This window comes from Ailuropoda melanoleuca, chromosome 12 (genome assembly GCF_002007445.2).
Source record: "Ailuropoda melanoleuca isolate Jingjing chromosome 12, ASM200744v2, whole genome shotgun sequence".
NCBI lineage: Eukaryota > Metazoa > Chordata > Mammalia > Carnivora > Ursidae > Ailuropoda > Ailuropoda melanoleuca.
This window is the reverse complement of record NC_048229.1, coordinates 24847557-24871763: the sequence shown is the minus strand read 5'-3', so window position 1 is coordinate 24871763 and position 24207 is coordinate 24847557. Positions and strand designations below refer to the sequence as shown.

The 24207-nt window shown below is 43.6% G+C and overlaps 1 protein-coding gene and 1 pseudogene across 1 annotated transcript; one reads left to right on the top strand and one right to left on the bottom strand.

Annotated features, from left to right (window-relative positions):
* The first annotated feature begins 6295 nt into the window (after positions 1 to 6295).
* Positions 6296 to 7233, top strand: LOC117795124 (annotated as a pseudogene).
* Positions 7234 to 9951: 2718 nt separating this feature from the next.
* On the bottom strand, positions 9952 to 22876 carry ZNF550 (zinc finger protein 550). Its single transcript, XM_011231661.3, has 6 exons — positions 22688 to 22876; positions 20168 to 20294; positions 17679 to 17774; positions 13244 to 16799; positions 11740 to 11741; positions 9952 to 10009 (listed from the first exon to the last, which is right to left on the bottom strand). The coding sequence occupies exons 1-4, from the start codon at positions 22712 to 22714 to the stop codon at positions 15784 to 15786; spliced, it is 1266 nt and encodes a 421-aa protein (XP_011229963.2). The 5' UTR covers positions 22715 to 22876; the 3' UTR covers positions 9952 to 10009; positions 11740 to 11741; positions 13244 to 15783.
* Positions 22877 to 24207: the final 1331 nt, after the last annotated feature.

Below are 24207 nucleotides of genomic sequence, written 5' to 3'. Positions count from 1 at the left end.
CGCTCCCGGAGCTCCCTTCTCAGCCTGCTGTCTCAAGCGTGCGGGTCCGCGGTCTGTCCGCTCCCCCTTGCAGGTGGCTACCGCTTCCCGGCGCCCTGACACGGCGGCTCCCTCCCCCTTCTGTTTAGCTTCCGATATCTGTGCGCGGTTTCACGGCTCCCCGCTTCGTACCTCGATACTCAGCGCTGGAGATGTTCATTTGTAGAGATCCAGATGTATCTTCTGGGTATATGCATCTTTATCCAAGATTGAATATGCTTTTATCTGGTGCCCAGAATCAGGATCAGGTTGTGGGGCTCCCTTTTGCCATGTAAGGTAACATATTCACAGTTCTGGGGATTAGAGCGTGCACATATCATCAGTCGGCCTACCACCTGAGGTATCTTACAACAATCTAGATTCATTGGTGTTTTTGAAAAAATGTAATTGTACAAAGATTTTTGAATAACTAGCTGAGTTTAGAAGCTCTTCTATCTTTGGCAGTTTTTACCTTTTCCAGGCTTTTCTGGACACAGAATTAATTTGAGTTCCCTGATGTTGGGAGGATAATTATCAATATTTTAAGATAAAAGATTTTTTAAATGAAAGAGTAAAATATATATCATCTTAAAGTGAAACAAAAATATCACATCAATGGAATGAAATGATTGATGTAAAGAGAAGCTTTCAAAAGCTGCTATATAATGGAAATATCTAGTATATATGAAAGTAAATAGTGTAAAAAAAACCCATGGATGAGTAACTAGTGTCAATGATTAAATACCAGCAACTAGTGTCAATGATTAAATACTAGCACATGGTCATTTTGTCTCTACTCTTCCCATGTTATCCTTAATAGAGTATTTTACCAAAAAAAATGTATATATATATATATCTCCTAGATATACTATTACCATGCCATAATATATAGTCACAAGTGTACCTTCAAGCAATGGAATTCTTTCAATGTGAGGACGTAAGTATGTTTTTCACACCTACCAAAATAACAATAATTCAATAACATCATCAGATAGGGTTCACACTCTCCTAATTTTCTTCCAAAAATTCTTTTTAAAAGTTGGGGTTTTTTTTAAGATTTTATTTATTTATTTGCCAGAGAGAGAGGCAGCGAAAGAGGGAACACAAGCAGGAGGAGTGGGAGAGGAAGAAGCAGGCTTCCAGCGGAGCAGGGAGCCCGATGCAGGGCTCGATCCCAGGACCCCAGGATCATGACCTGAGCCGAAGGCAGACACTTAATGACTGAGCCACCCAGGTGCCCCAAGAGTTGGTTTGTTTGAATCAGGATACCAACATTGTATCCACATAAAATTTAGGTGTTTTTGTCTTGTAATTAAGGTGTCTCTTCCTTTTTTCCATTCCATTCCATTCCATTCCTGCTCTCCTTTTTTTAAGGTAAAAATGGATTGTTTGTCTTGAATGATTTCAAACATCCTGGTGGTTTATTGTATCATGCTGACGCCATTTAATACATATCCCCACACGTCATATAAATATAAACTCGATCTAATTCAGGTTCAGTATTGTCCAGGACTCTTTATAGGCAGTGCATTTGTCTCCTTATTGCCTCCTTCTGGGGGTGCCCACGCCAGCTGTTTTCCTTTCCATGCTGTGAAGTTTGATTAGCAGGTACATGTGCGGTTATCAGTTTCCTACCAGCCTTCATCCGCTGGCTTCTGCTACTGCTGATGATCACTGCCCGGAAGAAGTACTTCATTCGATGCTGCAGAAAGTTAATATTCTAATGTTATTACTGTTTCTGCATTTAGTACCTGAAATTATTTTATACAGAAGAACTGTCCCTCATCATCCATGTGGCTACCATGAAATACAGTCTGTTCAGCAAAAGCAGAAGAAATGATTGACTCTATTTATCCATTTTAAGAAAAATGGAATTGGTTCCTTAACATCCTCCCATCATTGTGGAGAGCCTCTTCAAGATGAAAGCTGTGTCACATTAAAATGTCACCAGCTGGGGTGCCTGGGTGAGTGGTTAAGCGGTTAAGCATTGGCCTTTGGCTCAGATCATGATCCCGGGGTTCTGGGATCCAGCCCCCCATCATGCTCCCTGCCTTTTCTCCTCGTCCGCTGCTCCCCCTGCTTGTTCTCTCTCTGTGAAATAAAATAAATAAAATCTTTTTTAAAATGTCACCAGCTGTCTTTGAGAATTTCCTCGTTTGCTGGTTTGGTAAAATGTTTTGGACATTTCTTGACCTAGTCCTGGAACTGGCAATTTTTTTCAAGAAACTTCTATGTTCTTTTAGTGAGAAATGGCATTTTGAGAACACAGTCTGGGTAATGAGAGTGGCAGTCCATCCAGAGTTTGTCACAGTATTTAGATATGTCCAACCGAAAGAGATAGAACTTACGTATATGATGCAAGTTAAATGCACACTGAGTTAATGGGGATTAACTTCCACACAAATTTAACCTCACAGCAGGTTTTTTTTTTTTTAAGATTTATTTATTTTGAGAGAGAGAACATAAGAGAGAGAGAGCACATGGGGGTGGTGGTTAAATGGCAGAGGGAAGGGAGAAACTTAAGCCTTCTCGGTGCGGGACGAGGAGCTTCACACTGGAGCCCCACAACCTGATCCTGAGATCAGGGCCTGAGCCAAAACCAAGAGTCCGAGGCTTAACCAACTGTGCAAGGTGCCCCGATGTCACAGCATTTTTACATTACCCTTATATTTCTGTATCTTTTCTTCGTTGGTGAAAGCCCTGATTCCAATTACACAAATACATGTACTTAATTCGTTTCAATATTTAACAATAATATGGTGATTCACAAAATTTTAAGACCCTTGCAGATATTTCTACCTTTATATATCACTAGTAATATACAGTCAAAACTTTGTTTTTTCTGTGTTGTTTGAAGTATTACTCCTTTGTATGGAAGCTATATACTTATTGCACAATTAAGTTTATATACCTTCTTTGCCTTTGAATTTTACAGATTTTAATTTCTTTTTAACATTGTTTGGTAATGTTATTACCAAAAATATTTATATTTGTCCAAAAATCAAACATGTGACATCAGGTCAGTTCATATCTAGTGTCTATTCCTGTCCCTCAACCCTAGTCAGTGACTTTTGGCTCACCCTTAAATAGTTTTTTAAGGTGACTGAATATATAAATATACATGTATACACACACAAATATATGTGTGGGCATATGCGTTTCTTTACATTTTTCTAAGTTAAAAAAATCAGGATACAATACAGAGTATACTGAACCTTGACCTTTTCACCTAACAAAGTATTTCCTATTTTATTATTTCCCATCATTTAAAGATTTNGGAAATATCTAGTATATATGAAAGTAAATAGTGTAAAAAAAACCCATGGATGAGTAACTAGTGTCAATGATTAAATACCAGCAACTAGTGTCAATGATTAAATACTAGCACATGGTCATTTTGTCTCTACTCTTCCCATGTTATCCTTAATAGAGTATTTTACCAAAAAAAATGTATATATATATATATCTCCTAGATATACTATTACCATGCCATAATATATAGTCACAAGTGTACCTTCAAGCAATGGAATTCTTTCAATGTGAGGACGTAAGTATGTTTTTCACACCTACCAAAATAACAATAATTCAATAACATCATCAGATAGGGTTCACACTCTCCTAATTTTCTTCCAAAAATTCTTTTTAAAAGTTGGGTTTTTTTTTAAGATTTTATTTATTTATTTGCCAGAGAGAGAGGCAGCGAAAGAGGGAACACAAGCAGGAGGAGTGGGAGAGGAAGAAGCAGGCTTCCAGCGGAGCAGGGAGCCCGATGCAGGGCTCGATCCCAGGACCCCAGGATCATGACCTGAGCCGAAGGCAGACACTTAATGACTGAGCCACCCAGGTGCCCCAAGAGTTGGTTTGTTTGAATCAGGATACCAACATTGTATCCACATAAAATTTAGGTGTTTTTGTCTTGTAATTAAGGTGTCTCTTCCTTTTTTCCATTCCATTCCATTCCATTCCTGCTCTCCTTTTTTTAAGGTAAAAATGGATTGTTTGTCTTGAATGATTTCAAACATCCTGGTGGTTTATTGTATCATGCTGACGCCATTTAATACATATCCCCACACGTCATATAAATATAAACTCGATCTAATTCAGGTTCAGTATTGTCCAGGACTCTTTATAGGCAGTGCATTTGTCTCCTTATTGCCTCCTTCTGGGGGTGCCCACGCCAGCTGTTTTCCTTTCCATGCTGTGAAGTTTGATTAGCAGGTACATGTGCGGTTATCAGTTTCCTACCAGCCTTCATCCGCTGGCTTCTGCTACTGCTGATGATCACTGCCCGGAAGAAGTACTTCATTCGATGCTGCAGAAAGTTAATATTCTAATGTTATTACTGTTTCTGCATTTAGTACCTGAAATTATTTTATACAGAAGAACTGTCCCTCATCATCCATGTGGCTACCATGAAATACAGTCTGTTCAGCAAAAGCAGAAGAAATGATTGACTCTATTTATCCATTTTAAGAAAAATGGAATTGGTTCCTTAACATCCTCCCATCATTGTGGAGAGCCTCTTCAAGATGAAAGCTGTGTCACATTAAAATGTCACCAGCTGGGGTGCCTGGGTGAGTGGTTAAGCGGTTAAGCATTGGCCTTTGGCTCAGATCATGATCCCGGGGTTCTGGGATCCAGCCCCCCATCATGCTCCCTGCCTTTTCTCCTCGTCCGCTGCTCCCCCTGCTTGTTCTCTCTCTGTGAAATAAAATAAATAAAATCTTTTTTAAAATGTCACCAGCTGTCTTTGAGAATTTCCTCGTTTGCTGGTTTGGTAAAATGTTTTGGACATTTCTTGACCTAGTCCTGGAACTGGCAATTTTTTTCAAGAAACTTCTATGTTCTTTTAGTGAGAAATGGCATTTTGAGAACACAGTCTGGGTAATGAGAGTGGCAGTCCATCCAGAGTTTGTCACAGTATTTAGATATGTCCAACCGAAAGAGATAGAACTTACGTATATGATGCAAGTTAAATGCACACTGAGTTAATGGGGATTAACTTCCACACAAATTTAACCTCACAGCAGGTTTTTTTTTTTTTAAGATTTATTTATTTTGAGAGAGAGAACATAAGAGAGAGAGAGCACATGGGGGTGGTGGTTAAATGGCAGAGGGAAGGGAGAAACTTAAGCCTTCTCGGTGCGGGACGAGGAGCTTCACACTGGAGCCCCACAACCTGATCCTGAGATCAGGGCCTGAGCCAAAACCAAGAGTCCGAGGCTTAACCAACTGTGCAAGGTGCCCCGATGTCACAGCATTTTTACATTACCCTTATATTTCTGTATCTTTTCTTCGTTGGTGAAAGCCCTGATTCCAATTACACAAATACATGTACTTAATTCGTTTCAATATTTAACAATAATATGGTGATTCACAAAATTTTAAGACCCTTGCAGATATTTCTACCTTTATATATCACTAGTAATATACAGTCAAAACTTTGTTTTTTCTGTGTTGTTTGAAGTATTACTCCTTTGTATGGAAGCTATATACTTATTGCACAATTAAGTTTATATACCTTCTTTGCCTTTGAATTTTACAGATTTTAATTTCTTTTTAACATTGTTTGGTAATGTTATTACCAAAAATATTTATATTTGTCCAAAAATCAAACATGTGACATCAGGTCAGTTCATATCTAGTGTCTATTCCTGTCCCTCAACCCTAGTCAGTGACTTTTGGCTCACCCTTAAATAGTTTTTTAAGGTGACTGAATATATAAATATACATGTATACACACACAAATATATGTGTGGGCATATGCGTTTCTTTACATTTTTCTAAGTTAAAAAAATCAGGATACAATACAGAGTATACTGAACCTTGACCTTTTCACCTAACAAAGTATTTCCTATTTTATTATTTCCCATCATTTAAAGATTTTTCTCATTCCATTTTAGCACTAAAGTTACTGTATAAATTATGATAAATTTAGACTGTTAATTCAATCATTCCCAATTAATGTACATTTACACTGTTTTAAGTCTGGATTTTATAAAATGTGCTTGTGAATACCCTTTGGCATAACTAGGACAGATCTTTACTGATTATTTTTATATGTGGAAAACGATATGTCATGTTAAATGCTGTATTTCTGGGCATGAGGATGCTTATATAATTCATCTGTCTTCAGATTCCTGTGACTGCTGTTAAAATTTGTGTGCTGTGAAGTTAAAACCAGGGGTTCTGTCAAGTTGGAAATAAGGCTTATTTTACTCACTCAGATTGGAGGGGGCATCCTGAGAAACTCCTTACTCCTCTGTCTTTATAACTTTGCTTTGCTTATTCTAAAAAGAAGGTGAGACGCACAGACCTGATTCTCAACCAAGTGGTCTTGGCAAGCTCCATGGCTCTTTTCTCTAACAGTGTACCTCAGACAGTGGCAGCTCTGGAATGGAAATCTTTCCTGGATGATGGTGGATGTAAACTTCTCTTCTGTTTTCACTGAGTGGCCAGAGGGGTTTCCTTCAGCACCACCTGCCTCCTAAGTGGTTTCCAGGCCATTAAACTTGGCCCCAGTAAGTCTAGGTGGCTGGAGCTCAGAATGAGATCCCCAAAGTGCCTTGGCTTCTGCTGTTTCTTCTGCTGAACTGTGCAACTCCTGGTAACATCCCAATTTCTACAAGAGTGATTGGCCTAACAAATGGCAAGAATAGAAGTGTAGAAACAAGCAATGGATACCGTTCCTGGCTCATGCCAGACAGATCTGTGGCCTCCCTTCTTGGAGTCACTATGTTCTTCATTGATGTTATATGTTTAGGGCTCTTGATCTCCACCAGCAGCATCGTGCTCTATGTTCTGCTCAGACACATGCAGCAGGTGCAACACATTCATATCGACAGCCTTTCCCTCAGGCCTTCTCATGAAGCCAGAGCCACCTGCACCATCCTCATTCTGGTGAGCTCCTTTGACTCTTTTTATTTTCTCTCTTCTTCACTTTCTCTTTCTTTACTCATAATTGTGAACCAAGCCAGTGGTGAGGCCTTACCTCTGCTCATAGCTTTGTTTTCCCACATTCAGCCCCTTTGTGCTCATCAGTAGTGATGTCAATGTCTCTCAGTTCTGCTGTGCCTTGTGGGATAGAAAAGAGTATCTCTTTTCTTTTTTTTTAAGATTTGATTTATTTATTTGACAGAGAGAGAGAGGCAGCCAGAGAGAGAGGGAACACAGGCAGGGGGAGTGAAAGAGGAAGAAGCAGGCTCCCAGCAGAGGAGCCTGATGTGGGGCTCGATCCCAGGACTCTGGGATCATGCCCTGAGCCGAAGACAGACACTTAACGACTGAGCCACCCAGGCGCCCCAGAAAAGAGTATCTCTGCTCTGGCTAAATATCTATAATCCTTCTGATTTCTGCAGATGGATCAATACCTAAACATCTTAAAATTTTAAGTGATTATTAAGTATAAGAAATTCTGCTAGGAATCTGTGATACAATGTTAAGTAAGAAAAAGTGCATCTCTGTCTTTGTAAACATTACAGCATAACTTAAAAAATGACATTTACTATACAATAATGAAATGATTAATCCTAAAACTGGTATGGAACCACAAAAGACCCCAAATAGCCAAAGCAATCTTGAAAAAGAAGAAAAAAACTAGAGGTATCACAATCCCAGATTTCAAGTTATATTACAAAGCTATAGTAATCAAAAGAGTATGGCGCTGACACAAAAATAGACACATAGATCAACAGAGAGCCCAGGAATAAACTCACAATTATATGGTCAATTAATCTTCAATCAAGGAGGCAAGAATATGCAATGGGAAAAAGGCAGTCTCTTCAACAAATGGTGTTAGGAAAACTGGATAGATACATGCAAAATAATTAAACGACCTCTTTCTTAGACCATACACAAAATAAAATGGATTAAGGACTTAAATGTGAGGCCTGAAACCGTAAAAATCCTAGAAGGGAACACAGGCAGCAACCTCTTTAACATCACCTGTAGCAACATTCTTCTAGATATGTCCCCTGAGGCAAGGGAAACAAAAGAAAAAATAAACTACCAGGACTACACCAAAATAAAGCTTCTGCACAGTGAAGGACACAATCAACAAAACGAAGAGACAACCCCCTGGATGGGAGAAGATATTTACAAATGACATATCTGATAAAAGGTTAGTACCCAAAATATATACACACCAAACTTACACAACTCAACACCAAAACCCCCCAAATAATCCAATTTTTAAAATGGGCAGAAGACATGAACAGACATTTCTCTGGAAAAGTATACAGGCGGCTAACAGACAGATGAAAAGATGCTCAAGACCACTCATCATTAGGGAAATGCAAATCAAAACCACAATGAGATACCAGCCCGCACCTGTCAGAATAGCTAAACCCAACAATACAAGAAACAAGTGTCAGTGAGGACGTGGAGACAAAGGAACCCTCTTGCACTGTTGGTGGGAATGCAAACTGGTGCAACCACTGTGGAAAATAGTTCCTCAAATACTTTTGAGGTTCCTCAACAAGTTAAAAATAGAATTACCTTGTGATCCAGCAATTGCACTGCTAGGTATTTACTCAAAAAATACAAAAATGCTAATTAAAATGTACCTCTATGTTTATAGCAGCATTGTTTGCAATAACAAATTTATAGAAACAGATGAAGTGTCCATCAATAGACGAATGGATAAAGAATATGTGGTACATATAGATACAATGGAATATTACTCAGCCATGAAAAAGAATGAAATCTTGCCTTATGCAACGACATAGCCGGATCTCGAGTATAATGCTAATAAGCACAGTAAGTCAGAGAAGGACAAATACCATATGTGGAATTTAAGAAACAAAACAAACAAAAGTGAAAAGCCAAGAAACAGAGTCTTAACTATAGAGAACAAACAGATGGTTACTAGAATGGAGATGAGTGGGGGGATGGGTGAAATAGGTGAAGGGGATTAAGAGAACACTGATTTTGATGAGCACTGAGTATTGTATAGAATTGTTGATGTAAAGTTCCATGATTCATTACTTGCGTATAACACCCAGTGCACCATGCAATATGTGCCCTCCTTACATCAAAAACTAGGGATGTACTGTATGGTGACTAACATAACATAATAAAAAATTATTATTAAAAAAATTGTTGAATCACTATATTGTACACCTGAAACTAATATAACACTGTATGTTAACTATATTGGAATTAAAATAAATTTTAAAAAGGATTAATTTCATTACAGTATAAAATTACCCAGAGGAGAAATGTGAGAAAGTATAATGGAGAGAAATACCACATTCAGGGATAAGGAAGTGTGTCACTGTGTCCTTGTTTTATATGGGCACGAAAAACTCTATGAATTGCTTTATGCATAGCTAGGTCCAGCAATTACAGATAGAGGAAAAATGACCTGGAAAGGCCCATTTATGGGAAATCACTTACAGCCTTCAGGGAGCTGATGAAACCCAGCCTGTTTAGCATCTAGTAGGGGGTGGGGAGGAGGGAGAGGTGTAAATATGCACGCTAGCTGATCCTGTCTGGCACTATGTAACTATATAAATGATGAAGAATTCTAATCTTTGAGTAATGACTAAGAGTAATGACAAGACCATTACAAGATCAACAGATGAGAAAATTTGCCCTTGCTATGCCCATTCTCTATACAGCTTGTTAGCCCAGCCCCTTTGTATCCTTACTCAAAGTCACACTCCCATTGATGCCTCCTTTGGGCAAATCCATAGATAAGCAGAACCACAATACCTTCCCTGTCTCATTCCCTCATTCTCATGTTTCACTTTTTTTAATAGGCAGGTTTACAATTTTAATTTTTAAATTTTATCTTTTTTTTTTTAAAGATTTTATTTATTTATTTGACAGATAGAGACAGCCAGCGAGAGAGGGGACACAAGCAGGGGGAGTGGGAGAGGAAGAAGCAGGCTCATAGCAGAGGAGCCTGATGTGGGGCTCGATCCCGTAACGCCGGGATCACGCCCTGAGCCGAAGGCAGACGCTTAACCGCTGTGCCACCCAGGCGCCCCTTAAATTTTATCTTACCTTATTTTTAAGTGAGCTTCACTCCCAGCATGGAGCCCAATGCAGGACTTGAACTCACAACTCTGAGATCAAGACCTGACTGAAATCAAGAGTTGGACCCTTAACGAACTGAGCCACCCAGGCACCCCTAATATGTTTTTTTATTTTATATTTTTTTAAGTAGGCTCCGTGAAGCCCAAGGTAGATATAGCATTTTTTTTTAAGATTTTATTTATTTGACAGAGAGACAGCCAGTGAGAGAGGGAACACAAGCAGGGGGAGTAGGAGAGGAAGAAGCAGGCTCCTAGCAGAGGAGAGAGCCTGATGTGGGGCTCAATCCCAATGCCCTGAGCCAAAGGCAGACACTTAACGACTGAGCCACCCAGGTGCCCCTAGATATACCATTTTAAATACAATTCTGTTTGCACTCTGCATTTATTCCTCACATGGGGAAGTGTTTATGAATATCATCTCTCACATTGGAACCCTTGCGCAGAAAGTCTTACAAATAGGTAGCAAATACATATGTTTAATGAATTCTGTCATTTGCAAAAATGGCTCATTTTATATAAGAAGTAATAGGGGACTCATATATAACACCACATATACTGAGAGAGTCCAGCTGCTCTAAGAATAAATTTAAAACTAAAACTAATTTTTATTTTTATTTTTTTTTATTTTTATTTTTTTTTAAAGATTTTATTTATTTATTCGACAGAGACAGAGACAGCCAGCGAGAGAGGGAACACAAGCAGGGGGAGTGGGAGAGGAAGAAGCAGGCTCATAGCGGAAGAGCCTGATGTGGGGCTCGATCCCATAACGCCGGGATCACGCCCTGAGCCGAAGGCAGACGCCCAACCACTGTGCCACCCAGGCGCCCCTAAAACTAATTTTTAAAAATGCTAGGAGCATAATTTTGTTACTGGTTAATTAATTTAAAAATCCACAGGGTGGGGGCGCCTGGGTGGCACAGCGGTTAAGCGTCTGTCTTCGGCTCAGGGCGTGATTCCGGCGTTATGGGATCGAGCCCCACATCAGGCTCTTCCGCTATGAGCCTGCTTCTTCCTCTCCCACTCCCCCTGCTTGTTCCCTCTCTCGCTGGCTGTCTCTATCTCTGTCAAATAAATAAATAAAATCTTAAAAAAAAAATCCACGGGGTGCCTAGGTGGCTCAGTCGGTTAAGCATCTGCCTTCAGCTCAGGTCATGATCCTGGGTCCTGGGATCGAGCCCCTCATTGGGGCTCCCTGCTCAGCTGGGAGCCTGCTTCTCCCTCTACCCACCTCCACCCCCCCCACTATTCTCTCTAATAAATAAATAAAATCTTTTTTAAAAAATCCAGAAAAAGTAAAAATCTTAATTAAAATTGATAAATATATCTAATATTTCCAATTAAAGATTTCCATTTCATAAAACTCAGGACAGGCAAAATTTAGATACCAATAAGAGAAAAAGCAAACAACTACAATGAAAAAATAAGAAAAGTGATTTGACTTTCAGAGATTTACTGAATCAGGCGTGTGGGCATCTTCTGGAATCATGGATTTGTTCTATAGCTTGATTGGGAAGTTGTTTCATGGGTAAATGCATTTGTCAGTCCTCAAATTGTAGTTAATATTTGTGTATTCCCAAAGGTGGTTGGAGGGAGGTGGGTGGGGGATGGGATAGATGGGTGATGGGTATTAAGGAGGCCACTTGTTATGATGGGCACTGGGTGATACATGCAAATGATGAACCACTGAACTCTACTCCTGAAACCAATATTGAACTGTACATCAACTACCTAGAATTTAAATTTTAAATAAAAGGAAAAAAATTTTAAAACACTGGGGCACCTGGCTGGTTCAGTTGGTAGAGCATGTAACTCTTGATCTTGGGATCATGAGCTCAAGCCCCATGTTGGGTGTGGAGCCTACTTTAAATAAGTTTAAAACATTTCCTGAACTTTAGTGGTTTTGGTTCTGCCATGGTATGGGTAGCATCTGTGAAGATAAACTCTGTACTCAGGGACTCCTGGGTGGCTCAGTTGGTTAAGCGTCCAACTCTTGGGTTTTGGCTCAGGTCATGATCTCAGGGTTGTGAGATCGAGCCTCGTGTGGAGCTCTGCACTCAGCCAGGCATTTGCTTGAGATTCTCTCCTTTTCCCTATCCCTCCTCCTCTGCCTCTCTACCGCTCTCCCTGCTCACACTCTAAAATAAATAAAATCTTTTTTTAGAAGTACACTCTACATAGTCAAAAGGTGGCCTAGAAGCAACGATTAACATGTGCCATTCAGCACACCCAGTACCCAGTTCTTGATTTCTCAGTGCCGGTCTCCACCAAAAAGAAGAAAACCTCCTTGAAGAAAAGACTGATTCCTGGCAGGATAAGGAAAGATACAAGATAAAACTGTAACCTCTTTTGTACCAGAAAGTTGTGTCCACAGTGTGATGGTGAAGTTAAAAGGGGACAAAGAAGCAAGGTGGAAGGAGCTCCCCTGAGCCCAACCTGGGAAGATTAAAGCATCACAATGAATGGCCCACTTATATATTTAAGTGTGCATTATTCCCTACTGATATAAATTAATAAAAAATGAGTGAACAGACAATCCATTGGGAAACTTACTTCCAAAGTAGAATGCCAACTAATAAATGTGAGAAGACTGCTGGGATTTGAAAATCATCAATGGTGGCTAAAACTATGGGGTGAAATACTGACATGGATCAGTATATTCACGCAGTTTCAAAACATCTTCTGAATAACTACATACGAAAAATAAAGGGAAATAAAACAATAGGCCAACATGGAGTCCCTTATGTTAAGTCCTATGTCACCAAACCAGGACTTAATTACAGATTGGCTTTCCCAGAAATGGAACCATAAACCATCAGGATATCCTAATCATTACTAGTCAGGTACTTTGCCTGATGGACTCCAGCCATCTCCTGAAGGAAAGTGACCTTGTATGAACCAACCCACTTTTTGCCTAGGGTGACTTCTCTGTCCCTACTTCCTTCTCCTTTACAAAAGTATGTCATTTTGTACAGCTTCTTGGAGTTCCCGTCTATCTGCTAAATTAGATGCTGCCTCATTTGAATCAATTTTTGCTCAAATAAACTCTTAAAAATGTTACAGAAAATAAAGGGAAATAGTAATTCTTAAGTCAAGAACACAAACTTACAGAAGTGACTGTAGTTACCATCCGTATTGGTAAACATGGACACCATGTGCCTCCTGATGTGAAGTACTACGAAAGATACAGCATCACTTCTATGATTTCAGTGTAAAACGGTGCAAAAGGAAAATATCGCGTTAGGAAACAGCAGAGAGAGAAGGGGAAATTCTACAAAATACATGACATGTCACATCCAAGGAACTCAAAGGCTGTTTCATTAAAGGAGTGGAGAGCAAAGACAACCAATCTGGGTTTGGTCACGGACCCGTGAAGACACCAAGGGGCAATAGTAGGACAAATGGTAATATCTGAACATGCCCTGTGGATACATAATAGGATTTTACCAATATTGAATTTCCTGATTATGATAATATTCTGGTAATATAGAATGTGCCGTTAGGAATCATGCATTGAGGCATTCACTTGTACAGAGGCAATACATTTCCCCATTAATTCAGGTTGTTCAGAAACCCACACGTGCACATGTATGCCGGGAAAGACTGATAAAACAAAAGATGCAGAATGAACAGTTTTTAAATCTGGGTAGAATTTATACAAGAGTACACTGTACTATTCTTGCACTTATTGTAAGTTTAAAACTGAAAGATTTAAAAATTCAAAAACCAATATATGTTTTACCACTTCATACAAAATGGTATGTATCATCAACTCAGATGATGCATAAAATATAATTTGATGCTAATTCACCCATTCTTGGCTTTTTTAAAAAAACAAGTATAGAATGGATTTTCCTTAAACATTCAAAAATTCTACAACACACACCATAGGTATGATAATAATATTTCACCCAAGATCAGAGACAAAGGAAAAATAATTGGCATCGCCCAGCCTTCAACATTACTCCACAGAAACTATCTAGTGCTATACGGCAAGAAAAAAAATGTATATACACATGCATTAGAAAGGAAGAAATAGATTGTTCTTTCACCTCTTTAAAATACATGCCAGAACACATCATCCACACCAGCCCTGATGCAAACAATTTTGTTGTCGGGACTCCTCCCTCTCCTGTGTTTTCCTTCACCGCTGTCCTGCTTTTCTCTTTTCCACAGAACCCATCCCCTTCTAACATTCTATGGAAGTTAGGAACATTGCCGTTTCCTCACCCAGAATGTAGGTTCTATGAGGGCAAAATTCTTTTGGTGTTTTGTGCCTCTCATATACCTACAAGAGTCCAAGACTCACTTAAGATATACGATAAATGATTTCTTGCAGCACTAAATGTTACCTTTTGTGACATTTGTAAGAATCCACTCTGCTACTTATCCTAACTTTACTAATTCACTACCACCCTCCCTTCAGGTTCAGTACCCTGAGAATGGAGAAGAATCCTACTCTGGAGACAAAATTTTCAAGGTGATTAAGAACCCAGCAAAACCATGTGCTCAACTTCCTTCTCTTTTTGGATTTCAGTGTAGTCTGCTTACCTACATTAAGCATTAAGCTCCCTCCCTGCTCAACGACATGATTACTATCTCAGTCACCCAGCTGCCCCACTCCTCACAGTGTGCCCAGAACACAGTAGGTGGTCATGTGGATGAAGGATGGAGGTTTCAGGAGACCCCTGCCAAGCATGGCAGCAAGTATATAGTAGGTCCTGGCACTGAACACGTTAAGACTGTATGGAAAGACCTTGAAGTTGAGGGAACAAATCCCCAGATTTCCTTCATCTAGTGGAAGATGCATCATTCCTGCTTTGGGACAAACTGGGGTCAGCGTCCCAGGCATGCAAAGGAGAACCCTTTATAAAAACCAAGGCGTTTCCAGAGGAGTTTCTCCAACTGTCCTTACTGTCCAAGCTTCCTGACACAGGACAGCAGTGAACACACATAAAAACAAAGGGCTGAGACACTTTCTCTCAAACATTCCCCCACCAAAATTATAAAACTGATGAAAAACTGTAATAGGTTTGGCAGGGAAATTGGAAAGAGTTCGTGAAGACATTTGTTTTTTCCATTTATACTCCAGGTTTCCAGCCCCTTCTTTTAATTCTTCTTTTAAAAATAATGCTGAGATGGCTTTCTAAGTGTTAACCAAGGGGCAGACCTGTGGCCGGAGGTCTTTTAAGTGCACAGTACCCACTGTCCGTCTCCCACATCCTTCTCTCAGGCACAGTAAGGCCCACACTGTGTCCCATTCCGTCTGACTCTTGATGTAACAGTAAGTGCTGACCTGTCCACAGGTTTTCTCACAGCAATGACAACAATGTGGTTCCTGTTCATTACAAATTCTCAGATGGTAGGTAAGTCTTCTTCTGTCTAAAGACTCCTCAGTAGTTGTGTTCAAAATGTGTTTCCCCAGGGCTTTCTCTGATGTTGACAGGTGGACCCATGGGTGACCTGCCTTCTCGAAATTCTCTCTGGTATGAATCCAATGATGAGTGGGGGCAGAGCAGTGGCTTTCTCATGTTCACTGCATCACAGGCCTCATCTCCAGTGTGACTACTTATGTGTTTGAAGAGCCAACAAAAACACCTCTCCAACATTCTTTACACTGAAAGGGGTTTTGTTTTTTTTTCCCTCCAGTGTGGATCCCCTTATGAAGGACAAAAGAGAAGCAGTGGGTGAAGGCCTTTCTACGTTCCTGGCACTGAGAGGGCTTCTCTCAAGTGTGAACCCGCTGGTGCTGCAGGAGGTGTGACCTGCGTTTGAAGGCCTTCCCACATTCGAGGCACTTGTATGGCGTCTCCCCCGTGTGGATAACGGAGTGCTGAATGAGGTACGTGCTCCGGTGAAAGGCCTTCCCACACTGGGCACACTCATAGGGCTTCTCCCCGGTGTGAATCCGCTGGTGCTGCATGAGTTCTGAGCTGCATCTGAAGGCCTTCCCACACTCCATGCAATCGTAGGGCTTTTCTCCAGTGTGAATGATGTAGTGCTGAATCAGGTGTGCTCTGTTGCTGAATGATTTCTCACATTCCTTGCACTCAAAGGGTTTTTCTCCAGTGTGGGTCCTGTTATGCCGAATAAAAGTAGAGCGGTGGGTGAAGGCCTTTCGACACTGACTGCACTCGTAGGGTTTCTCTCCAGTGTGAATTGGATGGTGCTGCATGAGGTAGGACCTGCGTTTGAAGGCCTTCCCACACTCCATGCACTTGTACGGTTTCTCCCCTGTGTGAATAAGGTAGTGCCGAATAAGGGTTGAGCTCTGGCTAAAGGCTTTCCCACATGCATTGCATTCGTAGGGCTTCATTCCAGTGTGAACCCGCTGATGTCGAACAAGGTACCACTTCCGGTTAAAACCTTTCCCACACTGCTTGCATTTGTAGAGATTATTCCCTGCATGAATCATGCGGTCTTTACCTAGTCCCTGTGGGTCACATTCATGGAGAACATGTCCCTGAGAGACTCTCTCCTGTAACACCCTGGAGCGCAGACTATCATCTGTCCCCGAACCATCATCTTCAAGGCTCATTTTCCCAAGATGAGTCTCATTTTGAGCATCTGCCCCAGGCTTCAGCTGACCTTTCTGTATTTCCAAAAGCCCTTCCCAATCCCTGGCATGCGCCAACCTGGAGTCCCTTGAAGATCCCTGAGTCAGGCTTCCCTGGCGCAAGGCTCCCTCAGACAAAACTGGCTGACAAGTGCTTGGGTCCCCGGTCTGAAGTTTCACGTTGTCACCTGCAGAGAAGCCAATACATAGAAGGGGACTTTTAGTGACTCAATACAGAAGAAGCAAACTCAACACTTCAGTGGGAAAGTGAGGATGAAACAGCACCCTGGGATTGCCGTGTTCCACAGCTCTGTATCCTGGGTTTCCAATGACTGTCTATGGTCCTTGTACCCTTAACACCATTAAAGGGAAAATCCAGAGGACAGGCTGGACCAGGGAACTGAGGATCTGGAGTGGAGACCCCTCCTTACAGTCCAGAGGAGAAGAGGGAGGACAGTTTTGATAACACTGACTGTGGGGTATTTGCTTCAAGAATTGATGTCTCTTGGTGTTAAAAAGAGTACAGAGAAGTGGCACCAAACAGGACTGGGAAGGAAAAGGGGTCATCTTCCCACAGGAAGTGTCCTGTGAGCTAGGTCCTAATGGAGAATCAGAATTGCCAGAGAGAGGAAAAGGAAGGGAGCACTGGGTTGGAAGAGTCACTCTTGGAGAGTGCTGAACAGCTGAAGGAAGAAAGGGCACCAGATGCCTGGTGAAGCCAACACGGAAAGGGGATCACCATAAAAGGAAGAGAATTAGGACTGAAGGAGAGGGATGGAGGGACACTCGGGGACAAATGGTATAAAAGACAAGCTTCTGCTCTGCTGGGAGGTATCATGTGGTGGTTAAGAGGGCTCTGGAGCCAGAAAGCCATTGTCCCAGTCCCGCTTCTACCAAGTGAGTGATCTGGGATGAGTTACTTTCTTCCTCAAGGCATGATTTCCTCATCTGAGAGTCTAGGAGACTCCCATTTCATTCACAGAAGAGTTACACAGAAGTTCAGAGGCACTGATTCCTTGCATGCTGAAGGCTCCCATGACCCCACCTGACCAGCTGTCTGCTCCTACCTGAGCAGGTGCTATGTGAGAGGCCTCCCTTTCCTGTCCATAGCTCCTGCCCATGCTCCAGTAGGTGGGTCAACTCTGGTTTGGGAACCGGATGCCCTGTCGATGGAGAAAGAAACAGGTCATGGTGTAAGAGAAAAAGGCAATATCTCCATCCCATCTGGGACTTCATGGCAGGGACAAGACCTGAATGAAGCTGTGAAGAAAATGCTGATCTGCGACCTGGAAACCAAGTGCACAAATTCCATTCTTGGGCTTGCAGCTGCCATAGAGGGTGGTGCTGTCTGTCTATACACCACCAATGTCCTTCAACCTCATCGGCAGAAGCCAATCCTACTTGAGCACACCACTTTCACACACAGCCAGGGGACCCTGGGAATGGGAGCCCCTCCTTCCCAAGGCATTCTGTAATTAATCTAAGTCACTGTTCTCAAACACCCTGTGCTTCAGAGCCACTCAGGGAAGCTTGATTCCAGCCTCAAACTGAAAAAAACAAAATTGCCTGGGGTAAGGCCTAGCCATCAGTATTTCTGGGCTCTCCCTAGGGAATTCTCTCTCCCAAAGAGAAACTGCCAGGGGAAGAAATCAGTGAATGGCATCTCTGATCACTGGTAATCTGAGAAGCACGTAACCTGAGCTGAAGACAAAGCCTTTATTCCAACGTGAGGGGAGGACGAAGAAGGGGGCTGCTTCCTCAGTCCAGGATGCGGTACGCCACAGGCCCACAAGGGAGCCAGCCTGAGGAACAGGGAGATTCATGGTCCAGGGAGAGGAACAGAGAGGATAGAACTTTGTAGCTGCAACCCTCAACCTGGGGGCCAGCCCCATCCTGGAGCTTCTCGTTATCAGATGGGAAATTTCCTTCAGGGGAAACCAGTTTCAAGCTTGTTTTTCTGCAGTCAGATACAGCTCAACAGAGATAGGTGGGTTCTGTACAGAATTTCAAGGACTGAAGCACCAGGACCCACTAAAGTCTCAACTGGCAGATTCTGATCCTCAGCCCAGGACTCATTCGGACAGGTCTCAGTAACAGTCACTGATGTGTCCTACGTGCCTGGCACCAAGCTCAGGGAGGGGCAGGAGAAAAGGTGAACCTGACGTTCCCTTGGCTCTGCCAGGAGCTGAGCTCCCTCTCACCTCAGGGCCTCTTTTTGTGCTAGTTCCTCCACCTGGAACCTCTCCTCTACCTCCCCCCAAGCTTCAAGGCTCAGTTCCAATGTCACTTCCTGAGATGTCTTTTTTGAAGCACCCATGATGTGTTATGACCATCTGGCTACATAGTCCTAAGTTCCCCTAATATTTCTATGTACAACTCATCACAATTCATCTAAGAATTGGCGTCTGTCTTCCCACCTGAACTCAGAGTGACTGGTCTGCATTCTCACACACAGGGTGCCATTGTCACTGATGGCTTCTCTTTAAACAGACCCACTTTTAATTTTTGGTGAAGTATTTTGTTCTAAAAGGGAACTTTGTTTTGCTCTGGTAAATGAGAAAAGTCAAGTTCACTTTCCACAAATGGCAGGTTACCATCAAAACACAACGAAATCGGGGCGCCTGGGTGGCACAGCGGTTAAGCGTCTACCTTCGGCTCAGGGCGTGATCCCGGCGTTGTGGGATCGAGCCCCACATCAGGCTCCTCTGCTGTGAGCCTGCTTCTTCCTCTCCCACTCCCCCTGCTTGTGTTCCCTCTCTCGCTGGCTGTCTCTATATCTATCAAATAAATAAATAAAAAATCTTAAAAAAAAAAACAAAAAACACAACGAAATCAAAGTAACACCATTAGAGCCCTAGCAAGCTCATGCAGATAGCTCAGGACTGTGAGCTAGAGGCTGTTCCTTCAGCTGAAGAGAGAAATTACCCACAAGTAGGGCACATGAAATGCTCAGTACTGTTCTGAGACTTTCTCTTGACACCAATCAGTGTTCCAGACCGAGAAGGTAAAAGGACTGGCTTTCTCAAGGTGCCCACCCCTGGCATTTTGTGCTATTCCTGTGCACTTTCTAAAGCATCTCTGCCCCAGTGAAGGACTGTGACCCAGGCCTCAGGAGAACAGATGATGATCATGGAGACACAGGGGTCTTTTTACAGAGACTGTGTTATTTAGGAAGATCCCTGGGGGGCACTGATGACAAATGCTATATGGGGATCTGCCTGACTCACCCTTTCTCCTGAGAACAGCCCGTCACTCACAGCCCTGCTAACTGGGCCCTGGACGCCTGACCCAATAGGCTCCTGTGCAATCTGGAATAGGGACTTCAGACTGCAGCCTGAGTGTGCTGGGTATTGGGGTGAGGGTTTGTGTTCAGAAGGAGGTTGTTTCTATCCCAATGATCCCTGATGCAGACCTGATGCAGGGAGACCAGGTAGGAGAAGGAACCAGAAAACTGCAGGGTCTTTGGGGAAGAGAGAAGATGGCTCCTATGACCTTCTTCATCAGCCAGGAATCAAGAAGGCTGAGTTGCCCCACAGATTGAGAGGTGAGCCCTTACCCAGTGAGACCAGAAGCCCACAGGTCTCCAGCATCACCTCCTCGTACAGGGCTCGCTGGTCCAGGTCCAGCTGTCCCCATTCTTCCTGGGTGAAGGTCACGGCCACATCCTTGAAGGTAACCAAAACCTGGAAAGTCAAACAGAGGTAATGATGTTGACTTCGTGCTGCTGGATGGGGTCAGAATCCTGTAACTCAGTCTCTGGTCAAGATGCAGAGAGACCCAAACCTGAATCACTGAGGCCTCCTGAGGGCAGACCTCTGTGCTGGGCTCAAGGGGGAGATAGACACAGCCTTTGGACACAAATGCAATATGGCTGAGAGAAAAACCTCCCCTAGGAAGCTGCTGGAGATGACAGACAGTAGCATTCCCATGAAGACCGGGAGGTGACCTAGGACATCAGAGGAACAGGGAAAATCATCATGATGATAATTCCAAGGAGAACTGCAGCAGTGGTAGCTGAGTCTCCCTGGTCCTCCCCATGTGCCCGCCCCAGCTAAGGGCTTCACAAACTAAGATAGTGACTAAAAATCCCATTATGGAGCCATACTCCCAGGGACTGAATTAAGACTCTTGAATCTGAGGGGCGCCTGGGTGGCACAGCGGTTGAGCGTCTGCCTTCAGCTCAGGGCGTGATCCCGGTGTTATGGGATCGAGGCCCCACATCAGGCTCCTCCGCTATGAGCCTGCTTCTTCCTCTCCCACTCCCCCTGTGTGTTCCCTCTCTCGCTAGCTGTCTCTATCTCTGTCAAATAAATAAATAAAATCTTTAAAAAAAAAAAAAAGACTCTTGAATCTGAGACTTGCCAGCTGTGCCCTTGGGGCAGATATCAAATCATTTCTCTAAGCCCTGATTTCCACATCAGTACAAGAATCATTCCCACTTCACCAGTTCTGATTAGAGAAAATGTCCACACGGCAAACAGTGAAGTGCCTGGCCTGGAATGTGTTCAATGTATTTTGTGACTTTTACTAATCCTCCCACAGCCCATGAGGTAAATGCCACCGTTACTTCCAGCAGCCTGAGGCTCAGGCAGCTCTAGAAAGTAACCCACAATCTCACATTTAAGGAGCAGAAACAGGAACTGAACATCCAGCAGCAGATGACAGAATTAACAGAAAACAGGCAGGTGGGGGACAGGGGCACCTTAACTAGAAATGAAACAGCCAGGAAAGGCTATTCTAAGCGGTGACACTGATGCACAGGAGGAGTGCAGAGAGACAGCCCTGCAAGGACCTGGGGACAGGGCCTGGGATGAAGGGAAGTGCAAGGGCAAAGGTGGCAAAATGGGAGGGACTTTGGCAAGTTCAGTACCACCCAGCTGGGTGCAGTGAGCAAGGGAAGAAGGGAAGGGGAGCACTGAGGTAAGTCTCAGGGGCAGATGGAGCAGAGCCCTGAGGGCCACGTGGGGGTTGTGTGCATTTAATACAAATATGATGGGAGCCCCTGAGGGGGAGACCCATTTACTCATTCAACCATTTATTGAGTACCTTTGACAAGCCCAGGCCGTTCTAGGTCTTGGCATAGGGCAGCAACAGGCGCTCACGATCCAGGGCTGGAAACAGATCCTAAACAAGCAACTAAAATCAGCAAGACAATGTCAGAGGGCCCTAAAGATTCCAAAGACAAGGAAATAGAGACTAAAGGAGACTAAAGAGATGGTAGTCCACTTTACATGGGGCAACAGGAAGGCTTCTTTCAGGATGGCACACTGGAGTGGGTCTGAAATAAAGTGAGGGAGGGAGCCATGTGGATGGGAGTAAGGCAAGTGCTGACAATGATCAAGGCTATGAACAGGGTACTTGGGGTGACCGCTAGACAGTTAGCTGGATCCCCCTATGCATTTGTATCCAAAGGGACACACACAATCCTGCACACTATCATCACTGACCATCTGAATGGACTCACTTTTCAAATCCTGGCTCCCAGCCTGTCCTTCCACCTTTTCTGCCCTAGCACAGCAGCAATTCCAAAAAACTACCGCGTCTCCTCCACCCCAGCCCTTAACTTTAGAGGCTAGAGGTCAGACTTCCGCTGGGCTGAGCCAAGACCAACCCAGGCTCAGGAGGAAAGAGCTCCCAGAGCGATGCTCCCGGGACCCTTCAGGACACCGGGTGACACACATCACCCACGGACCCTTTCTAGTTCCGTCAACCCAGGAAGAGGAACTGTCAATACTCCTCTATTTTACACCCGAGAACACACAAGTCCAGCGCAGCAGGGGGGCTCGCTCAAGATCACTGCCTCGGGAAGGGGCGCGGCCGGAACCCACAGTGAGGTCTTGGGACTGCGGGTCGGGACACACGGTGCCGGGCGGGAGGTGCGGAGGGGGACTGCAGAAGCCACGCCTGTCCCTTCCACACAGCATCCCACCGGTTGCCAGAAATGCGCGCTACCCCACGTGGCCCCCGACCTGCCTTCCGGAGCGGAGAGGGACCCACCCCGAGCGCCGGGAAACAGTGGCCGAGCGTCGGAGAGGCGCAGGGTCACAGGGCACGGCCGCCCCACACGCCCACTCACCTGCGCCGGGTCCACGGGAGGCGCCATCGGGCCGCGGGGACAGCAGGGCCGCGCGAGGGCGCCGCGGGATTCCCGCGGGCTTAGCCGGCCCGCCCCCAGGTCTCACAGAGATGCGGGCGAAGCGCCTCGCAGCCGTTCCCCGCTCCGGCCCGATGAGCCGCGCGTGCACCCACCCGCCACGTAACAAAGGTACGCCCACCCGGGACGCCGGAAGTCCCGCCCCTGCCAGTGGAGCCCAGCAACGCCTCTTCGTGTGCCACAGCCTTCTGGGTAATGTAGTTTTTGTTCTGCCTCCGGCAGGACGAGGAATCTCTGCTCTTTCTAGGAGCCCGGGGCCCAGCGTCCAGGACAGGGGCAATGGGAAAGGGTGTCCACAGGCTCCAAAGAAGGGGGCAGCATCGGATACTCCTAAAGGGGACGCCCCGAAATTTCCGCAGTTTCCCAAATTGCGTTTTCTGCATCTTTTTATTTTAGAAGTTCCTAATGGAGCAAGCGGACACACCGTATTGTAAATTTTTAAAACCACATTTTCCTGCTACCTCATCATTCTACATACAAGCTGTGAGCACCCCACCCACGTGACCAGGTATACCAGTGTGATAATAAGGTTAGTACCCTATATGAATTCCTTTTCTTGCCTTTTCCTGTGATCTAATGACATTCCAGTGCATTAATGAGATTCCCTTACGTCGCTTGTCTGTGTACTCCCCCTTGACTCCTAATAATAATGCTTGCCTAGGGGTCCTCAGTCTCTCTCTGGGCTCTCCACCAGCTTGGTTGAGCCAGTTCCCTGGCTCCATCTGGCCTCCCATCTGGCCCCTCGTATGAGGTATGGTGCCTCCCCCTTCTAGGAACTGCGAATGTAATAGATCCTTTAATTTCATATACCACTGAGTGTATAATTTACACAGCCTTGTTGTAGTGTTGCTTAAAGACTCCACAAGGGGGACTTACTCCCGCATTCACGGGGGGGGGGGGGGGGGGGGGGAGCAACAAGTAATATTACATCATAGTGTCACTTAGATACAAAGTACCTTCACTCAGAGCTCCGAACTAATAAACATTATCTCGTTGCTCTTTAAATAGACTGAAGCTTTAGTGTCAACTTTGTGAGTTTCAGTGTGTTGGCTCAGGTTCAAGAGAGAAAAGACTTCACAAAAGCCACTGCTGGGATATTGAAGAGGAAAATGTGTGTCCCTGAAACAGGTAGAGAATAGTGAGAAATTTGTTTTCTATAAATGTTTAAATAAGTTTATGAAGTTCCTTCAAATTTTATGTGGAATATATAAAGTAGATTTAATTTACCTAAAATGAGAGAGGTTTGACATAAATTATAATTTTAAGCTTATTATTATCCAAGCATCTTTATATTTATTCTACCCTTTCTACTTAAAAAAAAATTCCCTAAAAGTAAGACAATATATTATAGATTCCATTCAGCAGAACAGGAACCCAAAGAAAAACCCGAATGAACACACTGCAATGTTAGTCATGAAATACGTGCGTTCCATAGTTGGCAA